At 40.1% G+C, this 18,665-nt stretch overlaps 1 protein-coding gene across 1 annotated transcript in view; it reads right to left on the bottom strand.

The window, feature by feature from the left end:
* Nucleotides 1–1,875: 1,875 nt before the first annotated feature.
* ccdc141 (coiled-coil domain containing 141) overlaps nt 1,876–18,665 on the bottom strand; it is a 44,418-nt gene continuing 27,628 nt past the window's right edge. Inside the window, exons 18-25 of the mRNA XM_065252216.2 lie at nt 16,366–16,506; nt 14,948–15,145; nt 14,543–14,726; nt 14,338–14,450; nt 12,967–13,029; nt 12,409–12,894; nt 5,612–6,420; nt 1,876–4,286 (exon numbers count right to left, since the gene is read on the bottom strand). Of these exons, the coding sequence (XP_065108288.1) occupies nt 4,013–4,286; nt 5,612–6,420; nt 12,409–12,894; nt 12,967–13,029; nt 14,338–14,450; nt 14,543–14,726; nt 14,948–15,145; nt 16,366–16,506 (2,268 nt within the window). The 3' untranslated portion in view covers nt 1,876–4,012. The remainder of the gene's footprint in view (nt 4,287–5,611; nt 6,421–12,408; nt 12,895–12,966; nt 13,030–14,337; nt 14,451–14,542; nt 14,727–14,947; nt 15,146–16,365; nt 16,507–18,665) is intronic.

The following is an 18,665-nucleotide window of genomic DNA, read 5'->3' as shown; positions in this document are numbered from 1 at the left end:
TAAATTTTATATTTTTTTGTCTAAACTGGCTTATTTTCTTAGGTCATTTTGCTCATCAAGAAAAAGCGTCTTAATTTAAGAATTTTGGGATATTTCTACTGAAAACAAGACAAAAATAGCAGTGAAAGTCGCACAGGTATTGCTTGATTTTTCAGAACATTTTAACGAAATGCTTTTAAAAAGTGGTGGGGACAAAATCAGCCATTTCAAAAAGTGGTGGGGACATGTCCCCAGCGTCCCCAGTGTAAATGACACCTATGGGTGTCAGGCAAAACCCACACAGATATCAAGAATAAAGCAATGAATCTCAGCAATGGAGACCTTAAAAGTTTCATGCTGCAATGCATGCTGGGTGTCATGGGGGAGTTTTGTCCTGCACTCTAAAATGGGTTGGTTTATTTTGACCCATAATGGTTAAATATTGGACAGAACACACCACTGGGTTAAAATTGACCCAGTGCTGGGTTGTTTTAACCCAACTGCTGGGTTATTATACCCCGTGGTTGCATAACAACAACCCAATATTGGGTCATTTTAACACAGCATGTGTTCTGTCCAATATTTACCCAGTCAAGAATAACCCAGCCATTTTAAGAGTGTGTGCTGGTACCCAGCATGCACTGCGACATGAAACTTTTAAGATCACCATTGTTGAGATTCATTGCTTGATTCTTGATATCTGTGTGTGTTTGCCTGACACCACCTATTTTATCCGTACTGGTTTCACATATCAATCACATAAAGTTGATTAGTTTGTTTAGATAAAAAGTATGTAATCCAAATGGATGGAAATTTTATATGCAATCAAAATACATAGATTATTTTATTAATTAGGCATTTCTCCAAGAACCCTTATAAAATCTTTATTTTAAGTGTAAATGGTGGCTGCAATGTTGATATCATGCAAACACTGCTTATTTCAGTCATTTTGCTTTAATAATACATCATGGTCTTTTTCTATCGTAGAAAAGCCATAACTAAATGACTCTTCTAGAAAATGTATATAGATAAAGCACATAATATTTGGATGTTCAAACATGTAGAACAGTGGTCTCCAACATGGTGCTTCAACAGAGTCTATGAGGTGCCCGCCAAAGCACATCCTATTAATAGTGTCAGTATAAACAATGATAAAACATATCAACAAGTAAAATAAAATAAGTAAAACAGAAATGTTTAAGACTACATCAAAAAGTAGCCCTCCAGATAGTTTTTTTCCATTGTGGTAGACCTTGCTCACAAAAAGGAGACCCCTGATGTAGAACATCTGAATATATCTGTGCCCATGAGTCAGCCTGCTCCCAATATAAAAATAGCTTAATTTAGGCTTCAAATGTGACCCAAGTATTCATCTTATGTGAAAACAGAAATATATTATTAATAATATATTACATATTAATAATAGGACAAAACTTTCTTATAGGATCTATCAAGTGGTAATATTTATAAGTTTTAGACAGTTGGACTTGAAACCAACTAATTTTGGTCACCACCTATGACAGGTCTAATTACAGACTCCCTCTCTCTCAGCTGAAGATATACATGCTGATCATCCGGACTCATTCAATACCCTCCCATATATATGCTAACACCAGGTGCATTAGATACAAAGCATTGTGGACAACACAAATATATATATATATATATATATATATATATATATATATATATATATATATATATATATATATATATATATATATATATATAAACTGATATTCTGAATTGATTTTATGAACTCTTATAGGGGTCACTATAATTTTTATAATTTTTTAAGTCAGTTAACTCAAAAAAATTTGGTTTTTTTTTTACCTGGTGTTGGGTCAAAAAGGGACAAACACAACCTATGAGGGTTGTTTCAAACCAAAATGCAACAAACCCATCGTTGGGTCAAATATAAAAATTTTCTCGGTTATTTAACTCAATGGTGGGTTAAAAATTACCCAGCATTTTTTAAGTGTGTGTGTTTAACAATGAATGTAGTTCTCATTTATATTGATAATGTACAACTCTATACATATAATGAAATGTACATAAAAACAAGTGACACCAGTTAAAACGCATATAAACTCTTTATAAATAAATAACATTTTAATTGTCAAATCTTGTTAGTATGGAACTGTAAATTTAAATAACAAAAACCAGGGCTTAATTAATTAAACAATTAATTGTGTGCACATTGTTAGATAAATGAAAGATCAATTTGCACTTATAATAAACATATACTAAAAAAGGAATACATACAGAATAATTCAATAAATGTTGAATTTTCATGCAAACAAAATATTATGATTTCAGTGTTCAACAACAACAAAAAATATTTGGGTAGCTGACACAATTTTTTATATAAAGTATACAGTAGAGAAACTGTATGTCTTAGGCCCTGTAACAGGTCACCATTTTTTTAATATTCTTTTACTAGTTCATGGTAAATGGACCAGCCAAATGAATGTTTATGAGGACAAATATTCCAGTCTGAGCAAAATGGTGTTGAAAATAATTCATAACATTTCACTACAGTACATAACAACAAAAATAGGCTACTTCATATCAACTACAGGTACCCATATCCTATTGCTTCTGTGCTTTGGTTTATGTATCTTATAGGGCGTTTTTAACCATTGTCTTGTTGCAAAACCATGCCATTCTGAATCTGTCCAATTGCCATGTTTACGATAATTTTTTTTCTCTGTGATGTTATGAAACCAGGATAAGAATGTACCCCAATACATTGCAGTACTTGTTACCTATGTGATGCAAGAGTTGATGTACAATTTCGTCTTCACTTCCACATCCAAATATTTGTGAAATTAGCAAACTACTAAGAACCAACAACTGAAAATTTGCAACTTCGTTATAAGTTCACTGTCAGAAAGAAATGGTTGAAAATGGTCCTTAGCTGTCACTGGGGCAGTACCCTTTAAAAAGGTGCAGCAATATGTACATTTGAAGAATAATATGAATTCTTTAGGTACAATTTTGAAAGCGCACCACTTCAGTAAAAGAGGGGTACCGAAAGTCCTAATATGTATACATTTGGGGCCCTATTTTACCGATCTTAGCGCATGATCTTAAGCGCGCGGTCTAAACGGGCTTGTCCAATTCTACTTTTGCTAATGTAACGATGGGAAAAATGGTTTGTGCGCCAAACGCACAATCGAAAAGGGTTGTTCCTATTCTTGTAATGAGTAATGGGTGTGTTTTTGGCATAACGTGCAATAGACCAATGAGAGTCTCAGCTCTCATCCCCTTTAAAAGCCAGTTGCGTTGCGCTGGCGCTATGTCTAATCCCTTTTTAGATGACGGACTTTGTAAACTGAAAAACTAAGCAGAGGAAGAAGATCCCCAGTTTAAGATTAATGTAAAATAATTGTGTTATTTAGTTCGTCAATGCTGTCGTCTATTTTAGTTGCCTCAAAATAGCAATTTGCCAACAATGCGCCTGAACACACCTCGTTTTCAGACCAGAACGCCCATGAGGGCAAAATTGGGTGCAAATGCATTTGCTATTTAAACAACGTGGCACTAAACGTGAAAATTATAATTGCGCCGGGTTGAAACTAGCAAAAGACACTTGCGTCACGCATTGCACCGTGGGTATGATACGACCCTTGGTACCAATATGTATCTTTGAAGAATTAATATGAATTCTTTAGGTACAATGCTGTACTTTTTGAAAGAGTACCACTACAGTGACAGCTTGGTACCATTTTTGTGTGGTGAACATTGAGTCACTACATCACTACAGGCATTTTACCAACCCAGATGAGCACGTTAATCAAACTGTGCCTAAGTAGTCAAGGCCAGGAACAGCATGTAACAGTACCTTCCTCAAGTCAAAATGCATCTGGACCTTTTGCTCGCCAAATTCGAATGGTAAAAAAGCACTTGTACCTTTCATACCAAAGACAGTTAATAATGTGCACCAGTAGTTAGGTGACGTGAGGAAACCCTAAACGGTGAGAAATGCACATCCAGGTGCTTTCCTTGTTAACATTAAAGGCCGTGTCCGTTAAAACAAAAGCAGGTAGAGCAGCCACAAGAAGAAACACAAAGTGCCAAAGCAGGTGTGCCAATCCAGTTTGAGAAGGTCAAAGTCAGGGCTGTCGTTACCTTTCACCTGTAGCATTGAACTGGAGGGGACGGTACCGGCTGAGTTAGAGGCGGTAACCGCATACTGCCCAGAGTCTGTCACTGCAGCGCTCTGAATGTACAAAGCATGCTTGCCATCTTTATTGGACAGTTGTATGTGCTCATCATTGGCCAGTGTGTGTCCATTCTTGAACCTAAAGCAAAGAGTGAATTGTTTTGTCACACAGTCACACCACAGCAAATAATACATATTAATACACACTTAATGAAAGAGAAATGTTAGGTGAAAGGTTAAAACAGAAGAGTTTATAGAGGTTAAAGTACAAGGTGGAATTAATCCTGGAACGTATGAATTGAAATGTTAGTGTAAATGTATTTTAGGCATCATTGGATGTTTAAGATCAAAATAAATCTGGAGATTTGCCCACAGGGCTGTCCACATTTCATTGTCTTTTGTAGACGGGCAAGCACACTGAAATAGAGAGCATCATGCGGTGCGCTCTTTTATCCAGGCACGTTGCCGTCACAGGTCATGTGACAAGAACCAGCCAATCAAAACATTTGATTATTCTGTAGAGATGGAGGAACACTATATTATTTTGACAGAAATAGAAGAAACAATGCATAGAGATACATAACTCAATTTATGGGAGTGCACCTCAATGTTGCTTAACACTACCGGAGCGCAACTGCCCAACCTGTAGAAAGGTGGAAAGTGGTGTGGCGGCATTTTCCCCACGGTTTTACACCCCATTCAGACAGCCAGCGACCAGAAGTAGCAGAGCGACGCAATCTCATTAATTTCAATGGAAACCTGGCGACTTCAGGCGACACCAGCGAAAATGACCGTTGCCGACCATATGGGCGTGTCCAGCGACGCAAGAAAGTTAAGAAAAGTTTAACTTTATGCAAATGTCGAGCAAATTTTGGGAGCGACTACCAATGAGAACGAAGCAGTGGAGTTTACGTCATCCTTCTCTCGTCAGTTACTGGAGTAGATGGTACTCATTTGTTTATGACAAGCAGATTTAGAAACGCCTCATTGAAAGAGACGGGCGACACACAGCGATAACATCGCTGGCTGTCTGAACAAGGGGTTAGACGCAAAATGTAAACCGCCCCCCCAAGTTGCTTCGGATTAAAACGTCTGCTGAATGAATAAAGCTAAATGTGAGCAAGTAAAGCTCTGTCAACAAACTACTTTATGCAGTCAGACAGAATATGTGAATTACTTAATAATGCATAAAGTATAACTGCAAAAAATCTGATTATAGGATAATATTTTTCAGGTATTCACATTTTACATCACGTTAAATTTGCGCATTAGGCAGACTCTTTTATCCCAAGCAACTTACAGTGCATTCAAGCTATACATTTTTCCGTATGCATGTTAACTGGGAATTAAACCCCTTAACTGTTTGTGCTGCTAACCACCATTTTGAGCTACAGGAACACAATGGCATGTATTAAGATATAGTAGTAGTCGATAGACTAGTCAAGCTTGTTATAAGCTACCCACCAGGTTAATGTAGGCTCAGGGAATCCAGTGACTTCCACTTCCAGGGTCACCGGAGAGCCCTCCATTACTGTGGCATTAGACAAAGGTTTGGTGAAGTTAGGGCCCGAGCCAGCTGCCAGGTTACCAATGACCTTTGCGGATGGTGCCCGCCTGATCTCCTCTCGAATGGCTGCGGGCTTGCAAACATCTGAGTCCGACTCTGTGGTTAATGTGGTAGGGTTAGCATGCGTGTTATTGGGCTGTTTACCCGAATCATGCACACACTGTTGCATTTCTGAATGACTCTCATGCACTATTGTATGGCATTCAGTATGGCTGGCTGGTGGGTTGCCCAATTTGCTCTTTAATATGCTGGTGAGGGTGTTTGATACGAGACTTGGAGCGGGAACCGAAAGGGGGCTTTGAACAAAAGACGACGATTCTGCTCTGAACCGAGCACCCGAACCAGTAGTGGGAGATGGGTTGCTCTCGGCCTGGCTGGACATCCAGTCTCGCTTCTGGTGAAGGGTGTCCCCGTGTTGGGTATGGGACTGATGACTGTGCTGGTTAATGCGAAGGCTGTGAGAGCTCACGCAATAGCCATCATCTAGGTCATTTTCAGACTGAATAATGTTGGATTCTGGGGTCTCTGATAACGGAGGCAGGGAGATGTCGTCCGGTGAGGTGCATTCATATTCATCATTGGAGAGCGATTCCTCTGTGAGAAGTTCAGGATGGAAGTCACCGTCAGGCACGCTTCCTGCTGGACCCGATGGTTCTGGTGTTCCATGTGGCAAAAAATCCTCTTCTAGAGAGTGATGACCCAGATTCTGTTCATACACGAACAAGGAGAAACAAAACACAATGATTAGTTTGAATCAACGGGTCGGGTATCCGCGGGTACCCGCTTAAAAGTGTCTAAGATGGGTGGATTGTGACATTACTTAATTCACGGGCGGGGATGCGGGCGGAAAATTAACGTGTCCAAAAATGGACTCGTGCAGGACTTTGAATAGCGTTTGTGTTATAGCAAATTAAAAAAAATTATATTTCTAATACATTTCTATAATTTTTTTACAATAAGGTTGTTTTTGTTAACTATTTTCCCGCCATTGACGAGTTATCTTGTCAATTAAGAGAAAACATTTCCCTGCCAATGACACTTTCCTGATGAGTTTTTATAGTAATCTGTAATTCTGCTATTATCCACTGCTCTGCTCTTACCCAATTTATAAAAAAACTAATGCAAAAACGTCTCGGGTTACGAATGTAACCATTGTTCCCCGAGAAGGGAACGAGACGCTGCGTCGCCGAAGCTACGCTATGGGAACGCCCTCTGCGTGATTGCGTCTGAAGCACGTATGTCAAATCAGTCCAATGGTCAAGTGACACGTCATAGGCGGGTGACGTGGGAACCAGGAAGCTATAAAAAGAGCACCCAGCAAGCCAACTTCAGCTAAATTGTGCCGAAGCAAGGCGAGACAGGGATGCAGGGAGTATGGCAGGGAGACGCAGCGTCTCGTTCCCTTCTCGGGGAACAATGGTTACATTCGTAACCCGAGACGTTCCCCTTCAAGGGAACTCGAGCTGCGTCGCCGAAGCTACGCTATGGGAACGATGTACCAAAACACCATACTACCAAATGCCTGTCTGTGTGTAAAAACGCGCACAGCTTAAGACATGAGCACCTGGGCTCCAGGCGTAGCACCAACATCTAACTCGTAAAACCGAACGAATGTGAGCGGAGAGGACCAGCCTGCCGCATCACAGACATCCTGCATTGAAGCCCCTAGCCACAAGGCCTTAGAGGCTGCCATACCCCGGGTAGAATGAGCCCTGACGGCGATAGGTGAAGGCCGTCCAGTGGTCTCATAAGCCAGAGAGATAGTCTCAACTATCCACTTACTGAGTGTCTGCTTGGTCGCCGGCAGGCCTTTCTTGGGCGAGCCAAAGCACACAAACAGTTGCTCAGACCTCCTCCACAAAGAAGATCTGTGAACATAGGCATCCAGTGCTCGCACTGGACACACCAAGTTAAGCTTTTCCTGATTCCTATCCCTAAATGGGGGAGGACAGAGGGCCTGAAGTACGACAGGTCGTGGCACATTAGTCGGTACCTTAGGCACATAGCTGGGCCTTGGGTACAAGAAAGCCTTAACCATCCCCGGTGCGAATTCAAGGCACGTAGGGGAAACCGACAGGGCCTGAAGGTCACCCACTCTCCTCAGAGAAGTGACTGCCAACAGAAGTACTGTCTTAAGTGCCACAAACTTGACTGGAACGGTCTCAATGGGCTCAAACGGAGCCATGGACAGACCTTCCAGCACAACGGCCAGGTCCCAAGCTGGGACCCTGGGTCGGACTACAGGCCTCAGCCTCCGAGTGCCACGAAGGAAGCGAACCACCAGCGGGTCTCTCCCAAGGGATTGCCCGACCAAAGGAACATGGTAAGCCGAGATGGCCGCCACATACACCTTCAGTGTAGAAGGAGATAACCCTGCGGTGAACTTTTCCTGCAGAAACTCCAAGACTGTACCAATTGGGCAGTTCACAGGGTCATGCAGGTGTTTGCTGCACCAGGAAGTAAAGACTCTCCATTTAAAGGCATAAAGCTTCCTCGTGGAGGGAGCTCTGGAGTGAAGAATGGTCTCAGCAGCCTCAGCTGAGAGACCAGATTCTATGAGTCTGGCCCCCTCAGTGGCCAGACCCACAGTTTCCATAACTCTGGGCGGGGGTGAAGAATCGAGCCACCCGCCAGAGAGAGGAGATCCCTCCTGACGGGTATTTCCCAAGGTGAGCCGTCGAGGAGGGACACCAGGTCCGAGAACCATATTCGGTTCGGCCAGAGTGGGGCAACCAACAACAAGCGGACGTTGTTGCGACGAACCCTTTCCAGAACTCCCGGGAGCAGAGCGATCGGGGGAAAAGCGTACAGCCGTAGCCTCGGCCATGGCTGAACCATGGCATCCAGTCCCAGCGGTGCTGGATGTGTGAGAGAAAACCATAGCGGACAGTGTGTCGTCTCTCTGGACGCAAACAGATCCACTTCCGCCTGGTAAAATCTCGTCCAGATGGACTCCACCACCTGAGGGTGGAGCCTCCACTCCCCGGGCCTCAGCCCCTGTCTCGACAGGACGTCTGCTCCCTGATTCAGACACCCGGGAATGTATACTGCTCTGAGGGACAGCAACTTCCCCTGTGTCCACAGAAGGATATGCCGCGCCAATTTGTACAAAGGGCGTGAACGCAAACCCCCCTGGTGGTTGATGTACGCGACTACCGACGTGTTGTCTGTCCGGACTAACACGTGATGGCCCCGCAGGTGAGGGATGAAACATCTCAGGGCGTAAAACACTGCCATCATCTCTAGGCAATTTATGTGCCAGCTGAGCTGTCTGGCCCCCCATAATCCATGAGCCAGATGGCTCCCCATAGTTGCTCCCCAGCCTGTGAGGGAAGCATCCGTTGTCAGTGTAACTCGACGGTACTGAGCCCCCAACATCAGTCCTTGGGAGAGAAACCATGGTCTCTTCCAAAGATCTAAGGCACGAAGACATCTGCGCGTGACCTTGATCAGACGGAACGGGTTGCCCCTCGGGGAAAACCCTTTGGTTTTGAGCCACCACTGTAGCGGTCTCATGTGAAGCAGCCCAAGGGGTATCACATTGGACGCTGCTGCCATGAGCCCCAACAACCTCTGAAATTGTTTTACAGTGTGTGACTGGCTTAACTTCACTCTGCCTACGGCCAAAAGAATGGATTCCACATGAGCAGGGGACAGATGTGCCTGCATTGTCGTTGAATCCCATATAACGCCAAGAAAAGCTGTCCTCTGTACTGGAGAGAGCATGCTTTTCTTTGCATTTAGCCTTAACCCCACTTCCCTCATGTGGGTCAGCACAGCATCTCGATGCTGCGCTGCCATACTCTCTGATTGGGCTAAAATAGCCAATCGTCTATGTAGTTTAAGACACGGATGCCCCGGAGTCGTAATGGAGCCAGCGCTGCATCCATGCACTTTGTAAATGTACGGGGTGACAGAGATAGACCGAAAGGGAGAACCCGATATTGGTAAGCCACGCCCCCGAAGGCGAACCTCAGGAATCTCCTGTGTTGCGGGAGGATAGATATGTGAAAATACGCGTCTTTTAGATCTATCGTCACAAACCAGTCCTCGGATCTGATTTGTGTGACGATCTGCTTTATAGTTAACATCTTGAACTTTAGTTTTGCAACAGACCGGTTCAGATGACGTAGATCTAAAATCGGACGTAACCCCCCGTCTTTCTTTTGAACTATGAAATAGCGGCTGTAAAACCATGACTCCCTGTTGTGAGGAGGAACACATTCTATGGCTTCCTTGCACAAGAGAGTTTCTACTTCTTGTTCCATTGTTAGAGTCTGCCCAGCACCCACTATGGTAGATAACACGCCGTTGAATTGGGGTGGCTGGTTGCAAAACTGAATTTTGTAGCCCTTTTCTATTATTTGCAGAACCCACTGAGACACGTTTGGCAGGAGTTTCCACGCTGCCAAATTTTCTATAAAGGGGACCAGCCTCTCGAGACTGGCTTTTTGTGTACTGCTTAAACTTTTCCCGGTGCCCTGAACCAAACTGGCAGGGTTCAACCTGGGTGATATTAATGCCTCCCTCCTCGGAGAGAGGTGTTGCGTGCCCCGCGCACGAGGCACACAAGAATATGAAGCCGCTGTGCCCCGAAACACACACTGCGGCGGGGTTAACACACTGGCATCCCGAGGTTAACCTAACCGGTTTCGTGGGAAGCGAAGGCGATTTTAATGATGACGCCGCAGCGGGGGAGAGATAGCTCGCAAGCGTCTGCTCCACCCGGGGCATCGTTAAATATCCGTGCTCACCCATCCCCACAATGTTGGAATACATGGTGGCGTGAGGGGTATGAACACGGGCTGAATACGGAGCTTTCCATGATCTCGACAGCTCGCTGTGGAGATCAGGAAAGAAAGGCATGTTGCGCCGCGAAGGTTGAGGTTTCTGTTTTAAAAAGCGCTCATCTAACATACTCTGAGGACGCGCGCTCTGAGTCTCCGCCGGCCAGTCTAATTTTAAGCGAGCCACGGCATTAGTAACAACCTCCATCAAATCATCGAACGCGGGGGACGAATGAGAAGGCTCCTCAGCGTCCACCACGTCGACAGACATAATATCGACTTCCTCGGACGACGATAAATGCAAATCTGGGCTCCCACCCTGGGCGGAAGAAACCGCAGCGCGTGCTTCCGAATCCAGAGACGGGGCACTAGATCCCGCGGGTGAAGGCTGAGAAAGGGGGAGACCCGTCTCAAGCTCGTCCGCGAGATCTAGTTGTGATCCCCACGATCGCAGCTTCCGCTCTGCCTCGGCAGCAGCGGGGCCAGAACCGTGGGGAACACGCGGCTCCCCACCCTCCTCAAAGAGTGCGAGCCGCGAGCGCAACGTACGGAGCGGCATCCTATCACAATGTGCACAACCACCCCTCTCAAGAGATGATCGTGCGTGTTGTGCCCCGAGGCACATAACACAGAGATGATGCGAGTCCTCGCTCGTAATGAAACGAGGACACGGGGAAGCACACTCCTTAAAACTTTGTTTGGACTTAGACATGATAATGACACACACTCGCTTGCTGAGGCACAAAGAGCTGAAGTTGGCTTGCTGGGTGCTCTTTTTATAGCTTCCTGGTTCCCACGTCACCCGCCTATGACGTGTCACTTGACCATTGGACTGATTTGACATACGTGCTTCAGACGCAATCACGCAGAGGGCGTTCCCATAGCGTAGCTTCGGCGACGCAGCTCGAGTTCCCTCGAAGGGGAACGAATTTTATCAATTTTAAACTCCGTGTATGTTTTGATCTTTGTTCTGAATCTAATCTCTAACAAGATTCCTTTACAAAATTGCAATTATTTCGGCTTTTTGCTCCAATTTTTTTTTTCAAGAAACCTAACCATATTTAAGAGTTTATAAAAAGAGAACAATTTTTTTTTTGAAAGCAAAGGGTCTGTTGTTTCATTTGAAATATGTGTATGTTTATATATTTATAGAAAATAATTTTACAGGAAGGAATTTTGTGAAACTTTGTAAAAATCACAAAAAATGCTGGCTGGCATCTTTTTAAAAAAAGGCTGGCGGGGAATGAGTTAAAAAATTCTAACACAAACTAACAGAGAGGAATATATTTTTATTAATAATATTATATTTATTCATCTTCATATTAGTTAATACAGTTCATTATTTGCTCATATTAGTTTATTGTGCATCAACAAATAAAAACATTTACATGTATTTATTAGTGGAAGCTTTTGAGCGACTATCAAATTAATAATAAATGTTAACAGATTCGATTTTTGATTATAAAAATGTATTAGTAAATGTTGAACCTAACATTTACTAGGATTAGTAAATGCATGACATGTTTTGTTTATTGGTAGTTTGTGACAATATATAGTTGACTATTGTCAGTGGGGGAACCTTATTTTTAAAGTGTAACCTGTTATTTCACCAAAGAATAATAAAATGTAGAAAAATATTAGAAGATATATTGTAGAAAATATTTTTCTTGTTTACAATAGTCTAATCATATAGATAAATCATATTTACATAAAAACAAATATGTGCGTCAAAACAATACACAGTAAAAAAGTGGGTCAAAAGTGACAAACCCAGCCATTGGGTTAGAAACCAGAAAATTATTATTTTTAATGCAACACCCAAAAAATAATTTAAAATGGCACAATAAACTGGATGTGATTCCATATCAAAACATAACATAGAATTAATCTTGTCAAAGGATCCTCACCTTTAAATCTGACAGAAGAGGTTTACTAAAGCCCTGATACTTCTCATCAGAGTTAATCCTGTGTTTATCTGTACCCTGAAACTCCTTTTGGATGCCTGGTCGTGATATGCCTTGATCTCGTGGGGGTGGAGGGGGAGGTGGGGTTTCTTGCGAGTCCCTCTTGGTTTGCTGAAGCGTGCACCTCCTCTTATCTCGCTCAGCAGGGGAATGGCTCACGCTAATGGTGTGCATATGAATAAAGGAGGTGTGCATCTCCTCTCTTTTCTCAGTAGATTTACTTGTAATGGTCTCCACCTTGCTTGTTTTGGAGAACGCTTCTTCTTTGTAAAAACTGTTCTCTGACACCTTCTGATGCTCTGAATGAAGTTTGTCAGGCAAATCATGGCTTCTGGTTTTGCGCAGCTGATGTTTCTTGTCGATGGGTATTTCTTTAGTGCAGTGTGGTCCGGTCATCTCAGGGGTGTGTCCACTTTCTTTTTGCTCAGGCTATAAAATATGTAGAGTTAATGCAATGAAATGTTGCATGCTATTGCAAGCTAAAACTTTATTTAGGCTTACTGTATCAATAGTGTCCCGTTTGTTGTTGTCCTCAGGTGTCGAAGGTTGTTTCAGGGTTTCTAACTATGGAAACCATGCATAAGAAATAATTATGTTGACAAAATACTTGCCAAAAAATGATTTGTACATTAACAGTAGTAATGGTTTGGCACGTTTTGGATTAGGAGTATCACATCAAATGTTTACATCATGAATAAAGTTATGCAGTGACCAAAAATGTTAAATCAAAAGTATATTTTAACTTTTTTTTTAAAGCAGCTGCCTTTTTTCTTGATACAGGTCTGAACACCCTGGGCATTTTCTAACCCAACTTTATGTATCATGGGATGTTTTTTTAACAGGATCAAATGAGCTATCATGTATGTTGGGAGCGCTACTTGGCTCATCATCAACAACTTTTTTTTAATAAATAAAGTAAATATATAAATTATTTTTTTTTATGAAAATAATAGAAATAATTTAAGCAAACCACTGATATTATAAAATGTTTTTAATCTGTCAGAAAAAATGGCCAAAATGGTCCATAGCTTTCACTGAGGCAGTACCCAAGGTACCAAATATGTACAATGTAGATACAGATTACAGATACACTGCAAAAAAATGACTTTCTTGCTTAGTATTTTTTTCTTGTTTTCAGTAGAAATATCTAAAAATTCTTAAATTAAGGTGCTTTTTCTTGATGAGCAAAATGACCTAAGAATAAATCTAGTTTTAGACAAAAAAGAAATGTTATTTCAAGATTTTTTTCTCACCCCATTGGCAGATATTTCTGCTTGTTTTAAGCACAAGTTCACTTAAATTGTATATTTTATTGATTTATTTTCTTAGGTCATTTTGCTCATCAAGAAAATACATCTTGATTTGAAAATTTGTAGATATTTAAAACAAATTAAAATATCTAAAAAATGCTTAAAACAAATAATTTCAAGAAAAAATTCTTCAATTCTACATTTTTCATGAACACTAAATTCAAGAAAAAAAAAATTCTCACCCCATTGGCAGATTTTTTGCTTGTTTTATGCACAAAATCACTTAAATTTGATATTTTTGGTCTAAAAACTAGACTTATTTTCTTGGGTCGTTTTGCTTATCAAGAAAAATCATCTTAATTTAAGAATTTTTAGATATTTTTACTGAAAACAAGCCAAAAATACTTTTCTTGAAAATTATTTTTGCAGTGTATGTATACTTTTGGTACCTTTGATGTATTAATATGCACTCTTTGGTACAAATATACACCTCTGATGTACTAATATGAACTTTTTAAGTGTACTTTTTGAAAGGGTAATTTTTTTTATCTATTCTGACAGTGTAGGATAAACAAAAACATTATTGCAGTCCGCTGTGTGCAAACAGTTTCAACATGTTTACCTGTAGTTTGGCCTCGAGGTCCAACAGCCCATTCGACAGTTCTTTTACTGATTCCACCATCTCATGATGCTTGTTAATCGTTTTCTCCATATATTTTTTTCCTTCATCAGCACCTACATTGAAAACAACCATCACATGATTCAAAGGTGTGGTCGAAACAACAACAAAAGATTAATTTCAAAATATATTAATAGCACTTTCTTACCGTGTAACCGCACCGCCAGCTCTGTGATCTGTCTTATCCTCTCCTCTTGCTGTGGTATTGTGGGCAAAATAAACTTTTCAAACTGTTTGTAAAGACTGCTGACCGCTTCCTTAGTCTTACACTGGGATGAATATTTACCCACGCGTACAATTGTGGAGCTCGCTTCATCACACCAGAAATTATACTGCATTTAAAATGAAAGGAGAGAAGAGAGGCTATATTTACTTGTGTGCTTTTATAGCAATTTTATTATCATATTTCTACTTTGTATTATTAAGTTTTATCCTCATTATTAAAAATCTTAAAGTGAATAAAAATATAAAATCTATTTTTTTTTTAAGGAAAATAACAAGATGAAAATGTTACAGTGTGATAGTTCATAAGATGTTTCTTGTGCATCCCCACCTCTTCTAAAGCCTGCTGGAGCTTGACATTCATTTCCAGGTTCTGTTTATATTCCTCCACCGTCCTGTCAAAGTCGCCCACCTGTCTCTGCAGCTCATTTGAGTTAGCTTCTATCTCTCTGAGACTGTTGCCAATTAAATGCTTCTCACAGCTGCTGGATACCTTCTGAGTAAAGGCTTGAAGCTTCTTCTTTAAAACCTGAAACACAGACGACACTACGTATTATTTTATTCATACACTCTTAAAAATAAAGGCTCCTAAAAGGTTCTTTGTCGGGCTGATGGTTACATGGTTCTAGCCTATGCGGTTCTTCAGATTATAAAAAGGTTAGAAAGAAATCAAGTAACCAAAAATGGTTCTTCTAGCATCACCACTAAACTCTTTTTAGAACCTTTATTTCTTTAAAGGGGACATATCATGAAAATCAGACTTTTTCTATGTTTAAGTGCTATAGTTGGGTCCCCAGTGTTTTTATCAACCTCTGCAAGCATGTGAAAAAATAAGTAATTGAAATTTGGCTCCCCTTGTGATGTCAGTAGGGGATAATACCGCCCCTTAATCTGCACTATCCAACCACAGCACTGCCATTTACAGTACAGAGATCAGCTCATTTGCATTTAAAAGGACACAAACAAAAACTGCACATTTTTGCTTACACCTACAAAGTGGCAATTTTATTAATGCTAGAATAAATTATCTAGATGGTATTTGGAGCTTGAACTTCACGTACTCTGGGGACACCAAATTTTACATCTTAAAAAAGTCTTGTGAAATGTCCCCTTTAATGTTTGTACATGAAAGTCTTTAACAACCAGTCCATTCAGTATACTAACAGTGAACAATACTTCTACAACATTTATTAATCTTAGTTCATGTTTATTTGATACATTATTAAAATCCAGCTTGTACCTGCTGATATTTATTAATGCACCATGAACTAACATGAATTGAAATTAACTAACAAGAACAAGAATTAAAACATGCTGACAAACTAGATTTTTTGTTTGCTCATGTTAGTTGCATTAACTAACGTTTACTACTACAACCTTATTGTAAAGTGTTACAAAAATAGGTTTACACATTGTAAAAAAAAATGCAGCATAAAGTTAAAATAACTTGGAAGTCAGTTCAACCTACTTGTAAGTTTTGGCTTTTGAAAAGTTGAAATTACTTATAAAATTAAGTTGAAATTGTTTAACTTATTTTTTTAAGTTAAAGTAACATAAAATATATGCTGATTTCACAAAAATGCTGCATATTTTTTACTGTGCAGAAAGGTAAAAGAGGGAGATCTTCTGCAGGTTTAGGCCGTCTACACCAAATGCATGACAAAACCCTACTGTATCTCTGTCATTTGGTCATTGCTGAGTGAAATATTAATAAAATTAGCACAAATAAAATAAAAATGACATTCTTACCTGCAGCTTTTCTATGTATATCTCAATTTGCTGGATCTGATTTTTCACAGCCTTTAGATTTCTTAACTTTTCATTTTTCTTAATGTAGTTGAATTTCAAATTGTTGATTTTCTTTTTGAGATCCTTAAAGGACTCCCTCAGCTAAAATAAAGCCAGAAAAAATGTCATTAAAATGATGATGCAAAGAAATGTCATAAAAGGGCATAAAATGTATTACATTGAAAGCCAAATAAAATGAATCATTTAATTACTTAAATATTGGCCTTACACAAAGCTTGTGACTTTAGGAAACTTAAAATATAAAACAGTAACAAGTATTAATGTATTCTTCTATTATTGTACTTTGCTTATGCTTTTCAGATGAGATGTAGTCACTATAAACTGTCATAATGAAAAAGTGCATGAAGAAGTGTTGACAGATTATTATGGTAAGCAAATAATAACAATTCAATTTTGAATGAACTTCTCTGAATGTTTAAAAACATCTTATAAAAATAAATAAAAATAAAAACAGTTGTCATTAACTCTTCGCCTTGTCATGATCTACCAAATATCTCACTTAAGTGTGCATTAATGTGACGAAGATCTCTAGCAGAGGACAGAGGGGGTACGGTTGAGTCCAGGGGGATTATTTTAAAAGGATTCATGATTGGACCAGTGGATGATTTATAATGCAGATCCATTTCTGTCCACCCTGTTGGGCTTTTGCAATGGTGTTAGGTCTCGTAATGACCGGCTCAAGTTTCACCCTAAGGACAGCTGCAGCCCAGCCTTCAGTATCAGTTATAAAGCTTTCCTAATGGTCTTACAGGACTTTTCCAATAGAGGGCTGTAGAGGGAAGTTTCTACTGAACTCCAGAAAAATGTACGGACCCAGCGAGAGATCATGAGGCTAAACATACATGAAAGATTTTGCTAGAAAAAAGCAGCCTGGTTTGACAAAAATCCAGTGTCTGACCACTCTCTGCATCCTAGCAATTGTGGATGGACTTTAAAGATGAATGATTATCGTCTCTACAATGTCCTCAAGGTTTAAACATTAAATAAATAAAATTGCAACTCTTATTTATTCAATGAACACATATTGCTACACGGTCAGAAGAAATGGTCAAAGTATGTACTCCAGCTGTCACTGGGGCGGTACCTTTCAAAACCTAAATAGTTCATATAAGTACCTCAGAGAGAGCTTTTTATTAGTACGTCAAAGATGCATACTAGTATCTCAATTTGGTACATATTTGGACCTTTTTAAAGGGTGCTTCCCCAGTGACAGCTAGGGTACATATTTTTAATGTAATGCACTAGCAAGCCTAAATGCACAACTATATGTTGGAAACAAGCTCCACAATACATTTTTGAGTGGATTTATAGCAAACATTACCAAGACAAGTTTAATAAGCAGACATTTTAACAGTGGGTATTAGTTTCACAAGGCTTAATAGTGAAGGTGAGCATCTAAACAACTTAGTGAAATTGTCCTCGGTTAACATTTACTATAGGCTTATCACAGCTGTAATTTAAAGTCTTGTGTTCAGGGATGAGATTTACTCCAGACTAAACTAAACCATTTCTGAGCATAATAAAGCTCAGTTACAGTATGTTATTAAATATATTTTGCGTCATAGTTGAACAGCAAGCACAAAGTGACCAAAGCCTGCTTTTGAATCTCATTTAAATTTAAATTTAAAGTAGCCAATGTAGCTACAATGGAACTGATATCTATTTGGTTGCATATATAAAAGCTTTTTTAAGCGGTAGACAGCAGCAGTGAATTTGAGATTTGGTGGTGAGAGAAACAGAGTTACTCTTGCAGACGAACAGCAGCAACTGTCCAAGCTAAAATGTCAGATTGTTTACTCATGCATATTTATGACTGCATGGGCGGAGCTTAAATTGTATGACATATGGTGACTGACATGGGCATTACATGAGAAGTCATGTTGAGTCATGCCCTATACAATTTAACTGTAAACCATGTGTTTCTATTAAGAATACAATGATCTTTGACAAACAAATAAAGAGCTCAGATGCTAAACCATCTTAGTGGATCTGACCGTTTTTTTCTGAATGACCTGAGAAGGCCCAGATTAAGCGGATTTTAAGCGAAAGTATTTGATGAACGTATAATAGGTGACAAGAGCATTTGGTTAATATCATTATCTAATTTTTGACGGAGGTGCTGTTTAGATGCATTGGCATCTGACCTCTTCAAATATCTTTCAAATGCTACAAGCACATAAATCAGCAGAAAATTGGCAATATGTGACCCTGCCTGTGAAAACTCAGCTAAAGTAATTTTT

Source organism: Paramisgurnus dabryanus, chromosome 15 (assembly GCF_030506205.2).
Source record: "Paramisgurnus dabryanus chromosome 15, PD_genome_1.1, whole genome shotgun sequence".
Lineage (NCBI taxonomy): Eukaryota > Metazoa > Chordata > Actinopteri > Cypriniformes > Cobitidae > Paramisgurnus > Paramisgurnus dabryanus.
This window is presented reverse-complemented; position numbering and strand designations above follow the sequence as displayed.